The sequence below is a fragment of the Lithobates pipiens genome, unplaced genomic scaffold (assembly GCF_037356315.1).
Source record: "Lithobates pipiens isolate NorthernLeopardFrog02 unplaced genomic scaffold, aLitPip1_a1.2 Scaffold_18, whole genome shotgun sequence".
NCBI lineage: Eukaryota > Metazoa > Chordata > Amphibia > Anura > Ranidae > Lithobates > Lithobates pipiens.
The window spans coordinates 260,314,069-260,335,619 of NW_027507758.1; the positions used below are offsets into that span (position 1 = coordinate 260,314,069).

Below are 21,551 nucleotides of genomic sequence, written 5' to 3' on the forward strand. Positions count from 1 at the left end.
AGACAGGTGAAGACCAGCACACAGGAGAAGATGCCAGTACCGGCGACCTTTGGAAAGGTGAATTTTAACCCCTTTACTTCCATTTTAAATTCCTTTTTAACCACTTCAGCCCCAGAAGATTTTACCCCCTTCCTGACCAAAGCACTTTTTGCGATTAACTGACAATTGCGCGGTCGTGCGACGTTGTATCCAAACAAAATTGTCCTTTTTTGCCCACAAATAGAGCTTTCTTTTGGTGGTATTTGATCACCTCTGCGTTTTTTATTTTTTGCGCTATAAACAAAAAAAAACAAAAATTTTGAAAAAAAGCAATATTTTTTACTTTTTGCTATAATAAATATCCCCCAAAAATATATAAAAAAAACTATTGTTTTCCTCAGTTTAGGCTGATATATATTCTTCTACATAATTTTGGTAAATAAAAAAAATTGTAATAAGCGTATATTGATTGGTGTGTGCAAAAGTTATAGCGTCTACAAAACAGGGGATAATTTTATGGCATTTTTATTATTATTATTTTTTATTAGTAATGGCGATGATCATGACTGTGACATTATGGCGGACACAATTTTTGGACCACTATCATTTATACAGTGATCAGTGCTATAAAAATGCACTGATTACTGTGTAAATGACACTGGCAGGGAAGGGATTAACCACTAGGGGGCAATGAAGGGGTTAAGTGTGTCCTAGGGAGTGATTCTAACTGGGGGGGAAGGGCTACCTAGGACATGACAGCGATCACTGCTCCCTTCTTTACATAGGCACTTCCCCGTTCTACCTCTCCACACTGCAATCGCGGGCTGCCAGAGAACATTGCGTTCCCGGGACCCACGGGCACGCTTCCGCGGCCGGCGCGTGTGCCGAAAGGAGGCAGATTTAAAGGGACGTACCTGTACGCCCATTTGCCTGCCTGTGCCATTGTGCCGACGTACATCTGTGTGCAGCGGTTGGCAAGTGGTTAAGAACCAGGACATTTATGCCCTCCACAGATTGGTCTGGTTGTGAGAAATGATGTCCAGTGTACAGTAATTATTTGCATTGCCCCCCTGTACTGTACGTTAATGCAGATGCATTATTATATATTTTTTTTGGAGCAAAAATATTTGAATTAAGAACACTAGTTTTAATTGGAACAAACGGTAGTGGACACGATCTCAATGCACTGCTTGGCCTGGTAGATGGGAGTAAATCTTGCAAAAGCTTGTCTCGTTAAAGCAAATAAAAAAGTATCAGTTAGGGCTCATGCACACTGCATCTCAAAGAAGCTGCTTCCACAGGCTTTTGTGCCTTTTTGAGCTCTCATTTTTTTTTGCCTACATGTTAGCCAGTGTGTCCATGGACACCATGGCTCTTTCAGAACTTTACAGGCATATGCTGTTATGGGCAGAACTCCCCCCCCCCCCCCCCAAACTTTTTGGGGGAAAAAAAATATATTCACATTGATACAGTAAACTTGGCTACAATTTCTAGAAATGATATACAAAGTAATTGTAAATAACATAAGCTTGCATGTATGTCAGAGTGTTACATGAAAATGGCTGTCAGTATTGAGTGTGGTTTAGAATATTTAGTAAATATAATGCAGTTACACAAATTTAACCATAATGCTATAGTCTCTTTTAATGCGTCCCATCCCAAAATATTCATATAGTCTCCGAAGGCAACATCTGACCGTTGTTATGTGTAATCAGTGTTTTACCAAAAACTTCTCGGTATATCTTTTCCCGTGTCTCTGGAAGAGCGAGCAAAGCCTTAATGTCTTTCACTTTGTCCAACAGAGGTTTCAACTCCCTTTGCAAAGCAGTCTGCTTGTTTCCATCATTATATCTCTTGCCTGAAGGAAAGAATAACATTATTGTACACCGGACATACAGAAAATGTCTGTGATCAACCATACATATATTGTGATTTTTGGCCACACATTTATATAGAAAAAATCCATTACGCTCGTCAAAAAATAGATTTTCTTCATGAATAATGGTCATCAAGAAATACTGCATAGTGTCACAATACATTAGAGAACCAGTACAATAATACATAGTGAATATACTGTATTTTCTCTGAGGAACATCCAGCATTGAAATTAGCATAGTCTTTGAAGGGTTGCCACTGCAATATTAGCAGTAATGGAGAAGTGACAAAATTATCCCCATTTAGAAATAAAGATGACAGGGCTTCGCCATCTTGTAAGGCCTCTTGGTTGGCCATTCTCTGCTATTTAACAAGGCATAGCAAAAGGCTCCTATTGTTCTTCAAGCTACACAATTAATTCATTGTAGTTCATTGTAGGACTCTTGCCATTTCCCCTTTTTTGTAGTTTGGTTTTTCTGCAATGCAAACAGGTTTGTCAGGAAATATCACTAAATAAATCCATCTGTGTAAATGTTGCCATAGAGGTATACTGTCCACAAATTCCCATCTAATATGCACCTGAGTAGAAAAGAAGGCGTCTCTTTAATGCAACCGAGTTGAATTTTTTATTTATTTTTTTGTCAACAGAGGCTGTAATTGTTATTTGATATTGTTTTCAATTTTCTCATGAATAATGCCAGGCTCCAGCGAGATCCCATCAATCTGTTTGGCTTTGGCCTGCTGTGTTTCCTCTATGTACTGCTGTACAGCCTTCAGTACTGCATTTTCCACCAGCCTTTTGCTTAAGCTCACCAGCTCAGCATCATCAGGTTCTCGTCCATTCTTATGACCTACACACCACAACAGAAAAAAAGCAAGTTCCTAATAAGTTTTAAAAAAGGTATGGGTTAATGTAAACAGTATCAGTCATCGACACAGCAATTCTAATCTCAAGTACTAAAATAAATTGCAATGAAATATTTATGGTTAAAATAAGTAACTTCACATAAAAAGTTACCAGTAACATTTAAGAGTATGTATAACAGTAAGTATGCCTGAATCCAGCCGTCACCATGGATTGCCTGGTGTCAGAGAAAACTGCCAGAATTGACACATGCAGATTGCAGTAAAAGGAGAAAGCAGCCAGGTTGCCAGGTGCAATGGATTGGACATACTATATGAGGATTTGCTTGGTTGTATTCTGTATTTTATTTGGTTATAAAGCTGTTTTCCTGGAGTTCTCCTTTAATACTTGATCTCTAGTCAAGCGATTACACTTTGGTATACTCTTTCAAAGTCTGCCTAAAAAAAGCATGCTGAGAGAATATCATGTGGGTCCGATTCAGGCAGAATGAACCATTTTCTTCGTCATCCCTTCCTCAGTTTTAACATTTCCTCGCAGGTCACGGAGTGAGGCAGCAGGGGTGCTGATCACTACGAAACATCCTATAGGCACGCAGCCAAGAACATAAAGCCTAGTATGCTGGCAGTGGGACTTAAGGTATTTCATCTTCCCTGGGCTGGCATCATTGTTCTGGAAACAGATGCCTACCCTAAATAATGCGAGAGGTTATACTTAGCACGCAAGAACTTACCATTAAAAATATATATAGAACATTAGGTCTGGTTTTAAAATTAAGAACTTTTGATTACATAATGCTGTATGACTGATACCTACAGTGAATCTGGAAAGTATTCACAGCGCTTCGCTTTTTCAACATTTTGCCTTATTCCAAAATGGATTAAATTCATTATTTTCCTCAAAATTCTACAAACAATACTCCATAATGACAACGTGAAAGAAGTTTTTGCAAAAGGAATCTTTGCAAATTTATAAAAAAAATAAAAATAACATGTACATAAGTATTCACAACTTTTGCCATGACACTCAAAATTGAAGCTCAGGTGCATCCTGTTTCCACTGATCATCGTTGAGATGTTTCTATAACTTGATTGGAGTCCACCTGAGGTAAATTTAGATGATTGGATATGACTTGGAAAGGCACACATCTGTCTATACGAGGAGTCACAGTTAACAGTGCATGTCAGAGCACAAACCAAGCAATGAAGTCCAAGGAGCGGTCTGTAGACCTCAGAGACAGGATTATATCGAGGCACAGATCTGGGAAAGGGTACAGAAACGTTTCTGCAGCATTGGAGGTCACAATGAGCACAGTGGCGTCCATAATCCATAAATTGAAGAAGTTTAGAACCACCAGGAGTTTTCCTAGAGCCCGTCCGAACAAGCATTTGGGGGAGAAGGGCCTTATAGTCAGGGAGGTGACCAAGAACCTGATGGTCACTCTGACAGAGCTCCAGCATTTCTTTGTGGAGAGAGGAGAACCTTCCAGAAGAACAACCATCTCTGCTGCAGCACTTCACCAATAAGGCCTGTATGGTAAAGTGGCCAGACGGAAGCCACTCCTCAGTGAAAGGCACATGACAGGCCGTCTGGAGTTTGCCTGAAGGACTCTCAGACCATGAGAAACAAAATACTCTGGTCTGATGAAACAAAATTGAACTCTTTGGCCTGAATGGCAAGTGTCATGTCTGGAGGAAACCAGGCACCGCTCATCACCTGACCAATACTATCCCTACAGTAAAGCATGGTGTTAGCAGCATCATGCTGTGTGGATGTTTTTCAGCGGTAGGAACTGGGAGACTAGTCAGGATTGAGGGAAAGATGAATGCAGCAATGTACAGAGACATCCTTGATGAAGAACTGCTCCAGAGTGCTTTGGATCAGACTGTGGTGAAAGTTCATCTTCCAACAGGACAACCACCCTAAGCACACAGCCAATGATAACAAAGGAGTGGCTACGGCACAACTCTGTGAATGTCCTTGAGTTCCCCAGCCATAGCCCAGACTTGAACCTGATTTAACATCTCTGGAGAGATCTGAAAATGTCTGTGCACCAATGCTCCCCATCCAACCTGAAGGAGCTTGAGAGGTACTGTAAAGAATAATAGCAGAAACTTCCCTAAATTGGGTGTGCCAAGCTTGTAGCATCATACTCAAAAATACTTGAGGCTGTAATTGGTATCAAAGGTGCTTCAACAAAGTACTGAGCAAAGGCTGTGAATACTTAAGTACATGTGATTTTTTTTTTTTTTTGGTTTTTATTTTTAATAAATTTGCATAGATTACAAACAAACTTCTTTCACGTCGTCAATATGGGGTATTGTTTGTAGAATTTTGAGGAAATTAATTTAATCAATTTTGGAAAAAGGCTGTAACATAACAAAATGTGGAAAAAGTGAAGCGCTGTGAATGCTTTCCGAAAGCACTGTACATCCATTTGTTTAAATAAGGGTAAAACAAAGCACAATTTGCAAAGTTTTGCAAAGCTAGACTTTGTAGGTAAGAATTCACCAATGCCTTAGGACCAGCCTAGCAAGTCCCAAATCACCTGTTAAGCAGACAGATACACTATATTACCAAAAGTATTGGGGCGCCTGCCTTTATACACACATGAACTTTAATGGCATCCTAGTCTTAGTCCGTAGGGTTCAATATTGAGTTGGCCCACCCTTTGCAGCTATAACAGCTTCATTTCTTCTGGGAAGGCTGTCCACAAGGTTTAGGAGTGTGTCTATGGGAATGTTTGACCATTCTTCCAGAAGTGCATTTGTGAGGTCAGGCACTGATGGGGATGAGAAGGCCTGGGTCGCATTCTCCACTCTAATTCATCCCAAAGGTGTTCTGTCGGGTTGAGGTCAGGACCCTCTGCAGGCCAATCAAGTTCCTCCACCCTAAAATTGCTCATCCAAGTCTTTATGGACCTTGTTTGTGAACTGGTGCGTAGTCATGCTGGAACAGGAAGGGGCCATCCCCAAACTGTTCCCACAAAGTTGGGAGCATGAAAGTGTCCAAAATGTCTTGGTATGCTGACGTCTTAAAGCAGAGTTCCACCCAGATTTTTATTTTTTCAATGTATTCCATTCTATTAAACTATTTAAACACTAATAATCAATGTTATTACTGAAATTGCTGCTTAATTCACCTTTTTTTTGTATAGTACTTTTTATTTGTGCTCTGCAGAGCACTTCCATCTCTAGTGTGGGCATGCGAGGCCCACTGGCATTCTCTTCCTGGATATGGTGATGCTAGATTTTTGTCAGTCTGGTGATGGGGCCACAGTCTACCATTAGATCATATTACAAATAGCCTCACAAAAGAAATAAGGGAGCTGGGTAACCGCACAGAAGCACTAGAGATCAGAGCAGATGAGAATTCAGCACAGGATTACATGGTTGAACTGGAAAATCTTAAAGAGGAAAATTTAACCTTACACTCTAAATTGGAAGATTATGAAACTAGAGCCAGGCGTTCCAACCTTCACATCAGAGGCATACCAGAGTCAGTAATAGATTTACAATCTGCCATTACTGCCTTATTTCGGGAACTTCAGCCTGCATTAACAATAGAAAGTTGGAAATGGATAGAATTCACTACACTCTTGCACCCGAAAAGGCAGAGGGCCCGCCATGCAATATAATTGCAAAATTTCACTTTTACTGCACAAAGGAACAATTATAGGCAGCAGCTAGGGAAAGAAATGATTTATCTTTCCAGGGACATAAGTACCAATTATTTGCTGACCTTTCTCAACTCTCTATTACCAAACGCCATGCAATGAAACCCCAGCTTTTGGCATTACAAAATCATCACATAATCTACCAGTGGAGTTCCCGTTCTCCATCTGCTTTGCATACCAAGGATCTAAATACATCTATTGATCAGCGGAAGAATTACAGCAAACCTTACAAGATCTACATCTAGTGGAATCTACTCTCAATGCCAGTTCCTCACACAGAAGATCAGCATCATCCTCTTCACATAACACTTCCAAATCCTCCGAAAATAACGGAAAACATCTCCACTCTCACAAAATAAGCCGCTTTGAATCCCTCCCCCCCCCCCCCCCCCCCCCAAGAAAAAGAAGATGCCATGGACTGAATAGAAAAGAAGATACCATTAGATCATAGTCACTCTCCTCCTCGTTTATTTAGACTCAGAAGCAGAATCCATATGTTTCTTTAAATTTATGCAATATATAGAAATACTTCACTCAAGTTTAAATATATGTACGCTAGAGTAAATACTCTTGAGTATATGTGTATGCATATATACATGCTGCTGTATGAGAGTGTGAGTCTATATGTATGTACGTGTATGAGCGTGTGTATTTGTATATATGTTTGTATGCATACATCTTTAAAAATATATATATATTTTTTGTGATCTACTCAGTATCAAAATGTATAGCCATAAAGGCTTTACCTTCTAATTGCTTGACTAATAATTTATGATGCCTAAAAATGTTAAATTTTTATAATAATAGTCACATAATCCTCCATTGTTAAGATATATACAGGTCTTACTTTATTCACAAAATTATTATCATTAATATCCTGTTTTCTTATAACATGAAGATCTTAATAGAGTCAGTAAGGGATCATTGGTATGGTGTTATCCTGTAAATATTTACTGGTTATCATATATGATATCCTATTGATTCTTTATTATACCAAAGAAAGGGTACCCCCCCCCCCTTTTTTTACTCCTCACCTTCCAACATATAGTTGGATATAGTTCCCACCTTAGTCCTTTTTAGTCCAACCGGACATAGAGTGAAAATGGGCCAATTAAGCCTTAAATTAATTTATTATTAATTTATTTTTCTTTTCATTTTTTTTTCAAAAGTTCTAGGGTTAGCATTATCTAATACCTAGCGGGATATATTTGTACTAATTTTAGTATTAATTATTAATTCTTCAGAAATGTTATTAGGACTTTTCTTCCGCACACAGACATTTAGCGCACCCCAATCTGTCTTCCTTGTTTGCCCACTCATAATATGCGATTCCACCTCCCCTGATGGTGGATTATTTTCCCCATCACGGAAAAAATGTATCTCTCAAAATAAGATATTTTGTATCTCAATTAACTTTACCTCCTTATAGTCTGTTTTTTCAGTCTTTTCTATAGTCTGTTTTTTCAGTCTTTTCTATACTTCTGACAATACTGATTCCTTTTTCTCTTCCTCCTTCTTCGGGTCCACATGGTTTGATTCATCCAGTCGGACATTACCAGGTATTGGCGAGTACTACTTTTTAGATCATATACCATATCACCTTTAAACATTCTTTTCCTGAATGTTCAGGGAATCAACATACCACAGAAAAGAGCTAAAGCATTCCGTTCCTTTCGAGCCAAGAAGGCTCACATAATATGCTTACAGGAAACTCACTTTACAGTGAAATCTACTGCTAAGTATATGAGCCCTTTTTACTCACAAGTATTTTCAGCCTAAGTTAACCCCAAAAAGAGAGGAACCCTTATAGCCTTTCATCGCTCTACCCCATTCATCATTCAGTCAGAAATTAAAGATCCTGAGGGGCGATATCTAATTCTCATTGGTCATATCATGGACAATGCGGTTACGGTAGTATCATACTACACTCCAAATAAACAGCCAACCCCCCTCTTATCACATCTATTACAAGTGGTAAATACCCACAAAATGGGAATAATCATCATTACAAGGGACGGGGAGGAAGGATAGAAACAGGAAGAATATAAAAAGAAAAATAATAAAAAATGGTATAATGAGGAAGAAGAAAAGGAACCGAACCCAGGTAGTAAGGATTCTTCCTTTTCTTTTCATCATTCCTATCCTTACTACCTGAATTTGGTTCCTTTTCTTCTTCCCATTATACCATTTTTTTCTTATTTTTATTTTTCTATTCTTCCTGTTTCTATCCTTCCTCTCCTCCCTTTCCCTTCCACAGGGCATTTCTCCCCCTCCACAGCACCACTTGTTCTGTTTCTTTGCCACCTTGCCACACCTGCGTGTGTACCAAATCTTCTTATAATTTAATTTTAACTCCAGCATTATTTTGTAATTGGAGTCTGTTAATTACAATCCCCCGTGTTCATCGGGGGAATTGTTGGATCCTGTGATTTGCTGATTTTGTTCGAGTGGGTGAGCTGGTCTCTTTAGTTTAATATTGATTGTAAATTCTTTGTCAAAATTATTTTGCTTTGTTGATATATTGTTGTCTAAATATATTATCTGCCTGAAGAAGAGGTTTGCCGCGAAACAGGCAGAGGAAATTTTTTATACCCCTCTTCAACAGAAACTCTACGGGGGAACTCGTCAGTAGCTTGTTAACTGTGGTGTATAAAATCTTAAATAGACATTGTTTGTATATGTTTTGTCTTTATTAAAAATTATATATTTTTTTAAAACATTTTTAATTTATTATTTACTACCAAGTACCAATATTGTCCATAAAAAATCCCTTAGGTGTGGATGTATATGGGTCAGCATCAGCAACTGCCCCTGCATCTCCACGTTTCCAATTTACGTTATGGGAAGCACAAAAAACCTGTGTTGCGCAGAGTAATTCAACGACAAATGGCACTGATTAAACGAGAACGTAAAATTCTAGCACGTAAACTAGAAACTGATTTTAATAAAGCCATTACAACTTTCCAAAATAATCCCACATCAACGGCAAAAATAAAATTAGAAAAAAAACAGACTGGAATATGATTTATTCCTAACAGAATCTGCTGACAAATTCTTACGCAAATCAAAACACGTTTTCTATATGAAATCAAACAAACCTAACACCTTATTGGCACGTGCACTGAAATTTATTGAAAAACAATCCAAACCTATCCGACTTAAACTATCAAATAACAATTACACTAGTAATCCTCTTAAAATTGTTCAAAAATTCCATACGTATTTATTTTCTTTATACTCAACATCAAATTAATTCAATCAAACTGAAGCAGATAACTTTTTCTCTAAATTAAACCTTCCTGTACTAACACACACTCAAAAAAACTTACTTGAAGAACATATAACAATAGCAGATGTTTTGAAAACTATAAAAGAACTAAAACTAAACAAAAGGACTGGCCCAGACAGCTATTCAGCCCTATATTACCGAACATTTTCTGAAACTCTCTCTCCTATCCTAGCAGATGCATTTAATACTCTACTAGAAGGTTATTCCTTTACACATGAATCGCTATTATCTATTATATGTATGATCCCTAAGCCTCATTCGGATAACACATCCTGCATGAACTTTCGTCCCATTTCCCTTTTAAATCAAGATATTAAAATTCGAGCAAAAATCTTAGCAACACGTCTCAATAAGATAAATGGCAAACTGATACATAATGATCAAGTTGGTTTTATGCCTACTATGCAAGCAAGCGATAATGTGTGCTGAGCTGTTCTTTTGGCGCATATAGCCAGAACACGACGCATTCCCGCATGTTTCCTTTCTCTTGACATTAGAAAAGCCTTTGATTCAGTAACCTGGCCTTATTTACATCACACTCTCCAGAAATGGGGATTTGGCCCCCACTTCACTATTTGGATAGTAGCACTCTATAATAAACCTCAAGCTTATGTGAAATATGCGGGTTATAAATCAGAATATTTCAATGTAGAAAGAGGTACATGACAGGGCTGCTACTTTCCCCCTTATTATTTGCCCTTTTAATAGAATCTTTAGCTCAATACCTCAGACAAGATCCAACTATCACTGGAATTGAATTAGGTGGACATCAGCATAAACTCTGCTTATTCACAGATGATATTTTATTGTTTCTATCATCCCCCCAAGTTTCAGGCCCTAATCTCTTTCCCAGTCTTAACAAATTCGCTAATATATCAGGATTAGAGATAAACCCCTAGAAATGTATAGCATTAAACATATCTCTTTCAACAACAGAATTTACTTCAGCAAAAATAGCATTACCTTTTACTTGAGCAGTAAGGTCAATCCCATATTTAGCGATTCACCCTACAGCCTCTCTCTCAGACTTATATTCTACTAATTACCCTACCATTCTGAACCTTATCACAAAGCTAATGGAGCAATGGTCCCATATCCCTATTTCCTGGTTGGGAAAACTAAATGTCAAAATGACGATTTTACCCAAATTATTATATTTAGAGTATTACCGATTGCAGTTCCTTCCCATTACTTATGTCTTGTTCAGAAAAGAGCATCTACATTTATATAGGGATCAAAACCACGTATACCTTTACACACATTAAACATAAAAACGTAGGAGGTCTAGGAGTACCAAATTTTGCTACATATTATAGAACAGCTAACATAGCCAATTTATCTAAATACCATGCCACACAGGAAATTCCTTTTTGGGGATCGATAGAGGCTTATGATTGTGAGTCTCTATCGATTTCCAATTTATTATGGCTCCATCCCAAAGACTGCCCCGGTTTATGTAATCCTATAACTATACATTATCTATATCTTTGGGATAGATTCAAACGTAAACATAATTTACAATCTCCACACAACCCTCTCCTCTCCTTCAAAAACCCAAACTTTTATCCTGCATGGATCTATGCCTTATCTTTTAAAGTATGGACATCCATAGATGTATTAAGATTGCACAAATTTGTCACCACTTCATCCTTTATCCCCTTTCCGGCGCTCTGCGAAACACATGGCATACCACAATCAGAACTGTTCCGTTATCTCTAAATTAAAAATTTCTTCACACCTAATACTAATACTGATGTACCTCTGAATCACTTCACTAGTTTTGAATCCTATTGCAAAAAATGACCCACATACTAAGGGACTAATTTCTACCCTTTATTCCAAATTACTAGTGAATTCTGATACAGATAAACCTACTTGCACATGGAAATTGGAGGAGGATCTGGAATACACCCTAATGATGCAGAATGGTTGAAAATCTGGTCTAAAATTAAGTCATCCTCCCCTAATATTATAGCTACGGAAACCAACTATAAAGTACTAACTCGATGGTACTTAGTACCAGCCAGAATAGCTAAATATATCCCTAATTATTCTGATCAATGTTTCAGGGGTTGTGCAACAGTGGGTATGCATATGCATATTTGGTGGTCCTGTCCAATAGTACTGAAATTTTGGAAAGAAATATTTACATATGCCTCCAAAATGTTTGATTTAACCCTACAACATAACCCCATCACAACATTACTTAACCTCAAACCAGATTGTCTGACTCATGCCCAATTCAAACTTTTTATATATCTTCTCACAGCAGCTAAACTGTGGCAAAAGCTTGGAAAACTCCTTCTTTGGCATTGGCTGAGACAAAACAAAGAATGAATAATGATGTGATACATGCTAAAATGATGGCTATTGAACATAACCAAGTTCCTAAATTTCATAAATTGTGGCAGCCTTGGATTAAACATTTCTTACTGCCGTCTTTTAATGACTCTGTCTTAATGCCATGGTAGGTGATTTGAAATCACACAGATCATATTATGGCTGACTGTGACTTTTGGATCATCCTGGTGGACCCCTCTTTACTCTTCACTCTCCTCCTTTCTATTCGGTCTCTCTATCTATCGTATGATTTTGAATTTCCTCAAATTACAAACTATAGTTTCAGAACTGATAAACAATCCATCAACTCTAGTTTGTTCAGGGTATTTTTCACATTTATAATGATCACATTCTAACAGGTTGTCAACAACACATCGGGTCAAATATATAATCGTTTATTAATTGGTTATACTTTTTACAATTTTCTTATACCATGAACAACATTGCATTCGTATTCATTATCAGAAGTTATATCATATATCTGTATTGTATAATGTACATGTATATTTTTATTGTACTTAATAAAATATTTTTGACAAGGAAACTGCAGGGACATTGTGTGAGTTGTTGTTTATCAGTTACTTGTGCAGGTGGTCCACAATAAAACGGGGCATGTGAAACAGATCTTTGGATGGGGTTCTGCTGATTGTTCAGACCCCCAGAACAAAACTTGTAGTAAAGCAAAGTACATCCACCAGCTGCCTGACATACTGAAGAGCAGTTCTAAATAGCGAATAATCAACGCCTTCTTGTGAGCTATAAATATGAGGAAACAAAAAGGGGGAAAACACTGCGCTCCCTAGGCAAATGACAAAAATTGTGATGTGTCACAAAATAGCAGCTAACATACAAAGTCTAAGTAACAAATAGTGACAAACAATGAAGCGCTAAAATGTCAAAAAAAGTGACCACAAGCATCAAAACTGGATAGAAGTCACACCTATACCCAATATGTTTAGTAGTGAAATCAAAAAAAGGCCAGCACACATATCACATGTTGTGCTGCCTAATAGAGAAAAATATTAATATTAAAAATATGAATTGCATTAAAAAAAAAAGAACAATAAAAAGCAATATGGGGAACAGGAAACGTTTCCTGTTCCCCATATTGCTTTTTTATTGTTCTTTTTATATAACATATTGGATCATGTGATTTATTTTTTTGGGATATTTTTTATGTAATTCGTATTTTTATAAATAAAACCTTCAATGGTGGAATTTCATTATGCAAGGCTTTGTGTCCATACTTTTCGTTTATGGTGAACCCGCTCCGAGCTCCTAGCTGACTGGAACCTTTGAGAGACAGTGGAGAACTCCTTGAGACCTGGGGTGCACCAATCTTGAAGCTGGTGAACGGAGAAGGTATCGACTACTCTGATGGTAATCCATGATCTAACGTACACGAATCGTGTGTGACGTATACAAGCCTGCATGACACATTTGCTATATATTAGTTTGTGTCCATCACTTCTGGTAAGGGTATCCACCTTTTTCTGCAAGATTTCTGGCTGTGAACTGAAGGCTATATATAGTTTATGTCAACGGAATATCTGGACTCATGCTTTACACTATTCTGTTATAGTTGGACTTTTTTTGTTTATATTGTCAGTTCACCTTAACACATTAATATTTTTCTCTATTAGGCAGCACAATATGTGATATGTGTGCTGGCCTTTTTTTGATTTCACTACTAAACATATTGGGTATAGGTGTGACTTATATCCAGTTTTGATGCGTGTGGTCACTTTTTTTTGACATTTTAGCGCTACATTGTTTGTCACTATTTATAAATATGAGGAATTTGTGGAAAGATGTTCACCATATGGAAAAGGGGGGTTGTTGAACTGGGGAAGGCTGTATGGTTCAGGTTTGGGTACAGTTGCAGAAGGATCTATGTTATACTGGTGGACATTACAGCAACACACAAATGTTTATCTATAAAATTCAACATGTACAGCTACGTTTTGGCAACATCAATAGTTTAAGTGAAAAAATACAAACTTTCCACACGGATGTAAAAGCATTTTGTTGTGAGTAAGAAAACTACTACATCAATACTTGTCTTGACAAAGTAATCTCCACATAATAAAATAACAGACAGTGTCACTCATACTGCAAAACCATTTTGCTAACCTGCAATAACAGGAACCAAATGATAAAACTAAAGGTCATAATGGTCTGTATGGGTTTGTCTGATGACAGCTCAACATTTACTTGCAAAAATCGAAGCACTTCTCTAAAATGTTAGAAACGGTCCTCTAGAGAAATCAGAAATGCCACTGTTTGTGTGACATTATCCACTCCTGTTTATTGCTAAAACAGGGAGATCTAAGACAGCACACATTTAACAGAATGAGTAAGCAGTATGAATAAGCAAACCTTTATGAAACAAAGCTGATGTTTGAATGCAATAATTTAAATTCAAAATGTCAAAAAGATCAGTGACACTAAAAGACATGCCAAAGAAATAAATGTTGAAAGGGCAGAACAACTGCTAAGTACATTACCTGTAACATCTGTATTGTGTCCTTATTATTATTGTTGGATTATGGAAAATGTCACTGACATTATTAAATTATCAATCTCAGACTGAGAAATTGCATGGGCTGTTTTAATAACCTATCTGAGCAAATCCCTCAGAAAGAAAAAGTATGGTGTAGGTCTTAACGACATTGGTATTTTTAGGCTAGGTTACACTAGTGCAGCTGCAACTTCGATTCAATTTTCAAATTTTTTTATGTATTTTTCATGCCACTGAGTTTTTTTTGTAGGGGGAAGGAGACTGCTCAATTCACAGGTGAAGGTTGTTAAGGAATCAGCACCTGCTGGCGTCCTAACAACCAGTGACTCATACCCAATGTCAGCTGGGGATTCCCAGCTGACAGCAGAATGTAAACAAATGAGCCGTCATTAACCACTTTGCGCCCACGCTATAGCTGAAAGACGGCTACAGCGCAGACGCTACCTGCTGGGAGGGCGTCCCTGGACGTCCTCCTGTTTACTTCCGCAATGCGCACTCCTGAGAGCGCGCATCGGGGAAGTTCTGTGTTGGCCGTGTCCCTTGGACACAGCCAATCACAGGTCGCTGTAAACGGCCAATCATAGCGGCCATTTACAGCGAGATCGGCGCGTCCAATGAGAGATGATCTCATATGTAAACATATGAGATCATCTCTCAGCGCCGCTCTCCCTCCTCACACAGAGACAGCGTGTGAGGAGGGAGAGATGAACGGCTGCAGCGACCGTAAGTTAAAAAAAACTAAAACGTAAAATAAACTGCCATCTGCCCCCACCGCCACCTGTCCCCAGTGCCACCAGTTAGTGCCATCTGTCCCCAGTACCACCTGTCCCCTGTGCCATCTGTCCCCAGTGTGACGTATAAGTACCATCTGTCATCAGTGCCACATATTAGTGCCATCTGTCATCAGTGCTACGTATTAGTGCCAGCTGTCATCAGTACCACCTGTCAGTGTCACGTGCCATCTGTTATCAGTGTCACGTGTCATCACTGCCACGTATCAGTACCATCTGTCATCAGTGCCACATATTAGTGCCATCTGTCATCAGTGCTACGTATTAGTGCCAGCTGTCATCAGTACCACCTGTCAGTGTCACGTGCCATCTGTTATCAGTGTCACGTGTCATCACTGCCACGTATCAGTGCCATCTGTCATCAGTGCCACGTGTCATCAGTGCCACGTATTAGTGCCATCTGTCATCAGTGCCACGTATTAGTGCCATGTGTCATCAGTGCCATGTATACGTGCCATCTGTCATCAGTGTCACGTATTAGTGGCATCTGTCATCAGTACCACATCAGTATCACGTGTCATCAGTGCCACGTATCAGTGCCATCTGTCATCAGTGCCACGTGTCATTGTCCTGGTGCTCCAGGGCCTTCAAAAGTGTAATAGGTAGTCAACAATTTAGATGTGTAATTTATGCTCCTAGAACACGTGACAGCGCTCCCTGCATGTTGGGCCTCTCTAAGTGGCCAGGCTGTGGAAAAGTCCCACACATGTGGTATCGTAATACTCAGGAGGAGTAGCAGAATTTATTTTGGGGTGTCATTTGTGGTATACACATGCCATGTGAGAGAAATAACCTATTGCAATGACAATTTTGTGGGAAAAACTTTTAAAAAAATAAAAAGTCTTCATTTTGCAAAGAATTGTGGGAAAAAATGACAACATCAAAAAGCTCACCATGCCTCTTACTAAATACCTTGGAATGTCTACTTTCAAAAAAGGGATTATTTGGAGGGTATTTGTACTTCCTTGGCTTGTTCGGGTCACAAGAAATGAGATAGGCCAGTAGTACATCAGATGTGATCAATTTTGTATGATTCCCACCACAGCTTGTAGACTCTCTAACTTTCACAAAGACCAAATAATATCCACTAATTTGGGTTATTTTTACCAAAGATATGTAACAGTATAAATTATGGCCAAAATGTATGAATAAAAATTTATAATTTGCATAATTTTATCACAGAAACAAAGAAAAATGTATTATGTTTCTAAATTTTCGGTCTTTATTAATTTATAAAGCAAAAAATAAAAAAACCCAGAGGTGATCAAATACCACCAAAATAAAGCTCTATTTGTGTAGTAATTGTCATTCAAAGTGTGAAGACTGAAGAAAAAGAAAAAAAAAAACATGATTAAATGCCACCAAAAGAAAGCTCTATTTGTGTAGGGAAAAAAAATGATAAAAATGTAATTTGCATATAATGTTGCATGATCTTGCAATTGCCAGTTAAAATATTGCAGTGCTGAATAGCAAAAAATGGTCTGGCCATGCAGGGGGTAAAACCTAACAGAGGTCAAGTAGTTAAAAATGAAAATGAAAAAAACTAATGGCTTGGGGGTCCCCCTACAATGCATACCAGGCCTTTGGGTCTCATATGGATTTTAAGTGGGACCCAATGCAAAAAATACAAAAACAAAGTGGTGGGAGGAACCCCCCCAAAATCTATACCAAACCTTTATCCAAGCATGCAGCCTGGTAGGCCTCTTCCCCATAACCCTGACCCAGTGGTTGTGGTTGTCTGTGGGTGGGGGATTATTGAAATCTGGAAGACCCTTTAACAATAAGGGTGCCCCCAGATATCAGCCATCCCTGTTAATGAGTAAGGGGCACAGATTACTCCTACTCAATCACCAAAAAAAGTTAGTAGTGAATAAAAACACAACACAGTTTTTGACAAGTTCTTTATTTAAATGTTTTCCACCCGAAGTACATCCATCATCAATGTAAGGCCACATCAATCACAATGAATGATAGCTGGCGACCCTCACGAAAAGGGGGCCCCCATATGTGGTCAATGTCATCTCTGGGTAACTCCGTCCCTTTGTTTACTTAAGTGGGGGGGAGAACCATCAATGTCAATTAGTGTCGAGATCTGTTTTTTTTTTCTGTGGGGGTTAGCGGTCATCATTAATTTTGATTGGCATGGATTTGCATCGCTGGATGATGTAATTGGTGATAGATGTATAATGAGTGAAATATTTAAATATTTTTTTAATAAAGGAATTGTTTCTATTTATTATTGACCTTTATGTACCTTATTCATTCACATGGGTTAGGGCAGTACCTGGGGGGCCCCCTCATCATTTGACAAACATGAGTCCTTTTAGGTCTCATGCACACTGTAGCTGTGAAACGCCCATTTTATAGGCGCTTGACTTTTCTTTTCCTGACCCCTAAATGCTCCATGTCAGCCTAGGTGTCCGTGCATGCATAGGCTTTTAGAGGAGTTTAGAGACAGGGGTGTTTAGGGGCATAATTCTTAATGCACCAAAATTGCATTCAGGAGAGGAACATTTTTACAAAAAAAGCACCCAATGTGCCTAAATGCGTGAAAACACACGTAAATACTGGGTGTGTTTAGTGCTTGAGCATTTTGTAATTTCAATGGCCAGATTAAATTAATATTCAGGCCAATGAAATGAATAAATGCCCCAATGCTTGATGCACCTGAATGCATCTAAACAGGTTAGAAAAATGCTGCTATTGACATGTTTTTTTTAACGCTGCCTTTCTCCTCAACAAAATTGTGCCAATCTGCACACAGACACTAACTCCCTGTTGCATAAATGTAAAAGGGATGGGTAAAAGATGGCTTCAGCTCCTTTTTTCCACCTGTTGAGAATTCCTCACATGCATTTCACTCTTTTTGGGGCTTAATCAGGGCTTTACAATTATTCCCCAAAAAGTGCTGAACGCATCTGAGGAGTTCTTTACAGGTGGAGAACAGGGGATGAAGTTATCTTTTACCCGTCTCATTTACATTTATGCAACAGGGAGTCGGTGTCTGCGTGCAGACAGCCACTATTTTGCTGAAGTCTACTGGAGCCCGATAAGCCAATTCTGTCTGTTATGCATCAGTCTTTTCTCATGCTGATCGCCAGGGCCGCTGATAGGCCAGTACAACCAGCCCTGTTGTACTGGGCCCGGCCAGCAGGGGGGGGGCCCGAGCAGCTTTTAACTTCTAGCTAAAAAAAAAAAAAAGCTAAATAACTATATTAACCCGCACCCACTTGATTACCAAGGTATATAAGGAATATATATTCATTTCCTGGGCCCCATCAGGTTACCAGAGGGGCCCAGGAGGTGAAATCAGAAGAGGGACTTTTTTTCCATTTTCGGGTGCAGGGATACAATATCGTGCAGTATACCTCAGTATACTCTCAGTATACCTGCACAAATTAAAGTTCTTCCTGCTCACTGTATGCCTCTCCGGCGGATGGATATTACTGTTATAAGGCTCCCTTCATTTGGTAAGTGCTGCAGCTTGAGGGACTTATCACCGAGGCGGCTGAGACAGACAGAGCAGCAGGAGTAATCTGGTAATGGCAGTGGTGCACAGGCAAGCAGTCCCCTGCACAGACACTCACACTGACAGGTCACACTATTGTAGAATGTGCAGTGCCCAGACTGTGTGCTCATGGTCATTATCATTATGATGATCAGGGCACAGCAGGTGCTATATGGCTCTGTCAGTCTAACATGGCTGTTGGGTGCTGACTTTCCTGATATATGGCTGTACTGTGTGTTACAGACTATAACTCAGCACAGCCATAACAAAGTCAGCACCACACAGTCATGTTACACTGACAAAGCCATAGAGAACCTGCTGTGCTCTGATCATCATAATGATAATGACCATCAGCACATAGTGAGATGCTACTTTTACACGTGTGAGGGGACAGTAAAAACACACAGCCAAGCTGCATTTTTACCACCCCTAAACCACTCCCCTTTGATAACCTTTCACCCAAGCTTTGCAATTAGGTCCTTTTTCATGCAGACCTGATTGAAAGCTCCATGTAGGTTTACAGGTATGAACTGACTTGTGTGCATTTAGATCCACCTTCCTCCGTGTCCATTCAGGTGGAAAAAAAAAATTTGGAAAAGAATATCCTTTTCTATTTTTCCAGACCTAAATGTGACAGATCAGAGGTAGCCTGATGTAAATGGACACAAGTCGGTGCTGTATGAAGACACAAACTGAATGGGCACTACACTGACATCTCTCCCATTCAGATGCAGTTATGATTGGTGGGGTGCTGTAAATGTTACATGTTCCAGAACGAGGGGCGGGGTTGTCGGCGGAGCCAGGGTGGGTTGTGGGCGGGGTCAAGGGGCCCCGTCAGGTAGGAGGTATGGGGCCCCATGATTTCTAACAGTGGCCCTGCTGATCGCAGTACTGTTTTCATGCTGCTTTTCTCTTGTCAGGAGAAAACTGTTCAGAAGAGCCTAATGTGCATGAGCACTTACTGTTATGAAATTGGTGCTAATATTATCCTTATTATTCTTATAATTCTTATTTTATCATCAGTGATTTTGTTAAGGACAGTCCCTTGTAGTAAGCACTTACAGACCGATCATTACATACATTGCAAGAGATTTAGGCATCATTTGTGATGTTATGCAGATGGGTGGGTTAAAGCGGAGCTCTGCCCAAAGGAGGAAGCTCCGCTTGTTTGCTTCCTCCCCCTCTCCGCTGCCACATTTGGCGCCTTTCAGGGGAGCGGGTACCTGTTTTTGTCCCCACTTCTGAAATTCAGCCTCCGACCTCCTTCCACTGCCGCCGGGCCATTCAAAAAGTGCAGAGTAGAGCGTGCATGCATAATAGCGAACCAGCTGTGAAGCCGCAAGGTTCCAGATGCCAACTGTGTGTACTGTAGACGGACTGAACATTTTGCTGCCCACATATCACATTCCCAAAATGGTTAGACTGAGGTGGTTTGCTACTATATAAACTCAATCTGTGAGCACAAAATATAAAAGCTGAAGACTCAATTCCTAAGGTTGCAATTTTTGGAACTGGCTTCCCACTCCATGCTTCATTAGTTAGTGATTCACTGAGCTGGAACCATAGGCGTACGCAGGGTGCCCCGCAGTGCTGCCAGCTTTCTTCCTCTCCTCTCTCCCCAGCTGCTGCGGGGGGGGGGGGGGGGGGTTAGTAAATATGTAATTTACCAGCCCTTCCTTTTCTAAATGAACATACTCGCTCACAGTGTCCATTCAGAACTGAAGAATAGTGTTTATTATGCTTCAGTTTGTGAATGAACAGGCAGCCACTCAGCACAGATCACTTACCAATTCATTCACTTCCCTGTGTCATGTGTGTTTGAGCTTTGGGGTGCATATCCTAATTCAATGGGTTGAGCACACCTATGACTAGAACAAACATACCATCGTGGGAAAATGTGTATGTATTGCAGAGATTGGGTGCATGCGCAACTGCCCATCTCCACTTTGTGGATATAACAACCTCTCTCAAGTTAAAGAGTGTATGTGGGAAATTGTATCCACTTAGCCAAAGCAATATTTGCCCACACTAAACTCACTAAGCCATGTCATTATGGCTCAGTAGACAGGGGCACAGTAATGCTGGAACAGAAAAGGGTCTCAAACTGTTGTCATAAGGTTAAAGGGTGAGTTCACCTTTTCAGAAAAAAATAACTTACAATTTAAGGCTCCGTTGACACATATGAGAATGGGATGCGTTTTGAACCGCATTCTAAATGCAGCTGGTTCACAGACGTGAGGGGCAGCCGCGGAGCGGTTTTAAAAAGAGTTCTGTGCATTTTTCCGTTTGGTTCAGGTACAATTTCAGGTAAAAATTTGCACTTGAATCACACCTGGGAACAGAACTGTTCACCGGACTCCCGCAACTCCCACGGCCCCATACATGTAAACGGAGCCTAAATTGCACAACTGTCTAAAATGTATGTATGTTGTAACATTAACAGAACCCTTTACTTGAAACACCTGAACTAAGGACCTTGAAGGGGTATACACATACTTTCAGTTGTACAGGATGAAAATATTGGCTATACAAAGATTACATGATCCCTGTCTACCAGTAGAACTGTGGCTGTTTAATATTTGTAGAGAATGCAGAAATTATATTGTTTTCAATCAGAAAGATGGGGTTATTTACTAAAGGTGGAGAGTGCAACATTAGTCTCACTCCTGGATAGAAACCAATCAGTTTCTAGGTTTTATTGCTAAAGCTT

At 39.4% G+C, this 21,551-nt stretch overlaps 1 protein-coding gene across 2 annotated transcripts in view; it reads right to left on the reverse strand.

Annotated features, from left to right (window-relative positions):
- Positions 1-1,405: 1,405 nt before the first annotated feature.
- AKAP7 (A-kinase anchoring protein 7) overlaps positions 1,406-21,551 on the reverse strand; it is a 321,322-nt gene continuing 301,176 nt past the window's right edge. The window contains exon 8 of one of the 2 annotated variants that reach the window (XM_077486867.1): positions 1,406-1,837. In XM_077486867.1, coding sequence (XP_077342993.1) covers positions 1,647-1,837 — 191 coding nt within the window. In that variant the 3' untranslated portion in view covers positions 1,406-1,646. Of the gene's footprint in view, positions 2,706-21,551 lie in introns of both variants that reach the window. The other variant, XM_077486866.1, reaches the window with a different exon arrangement.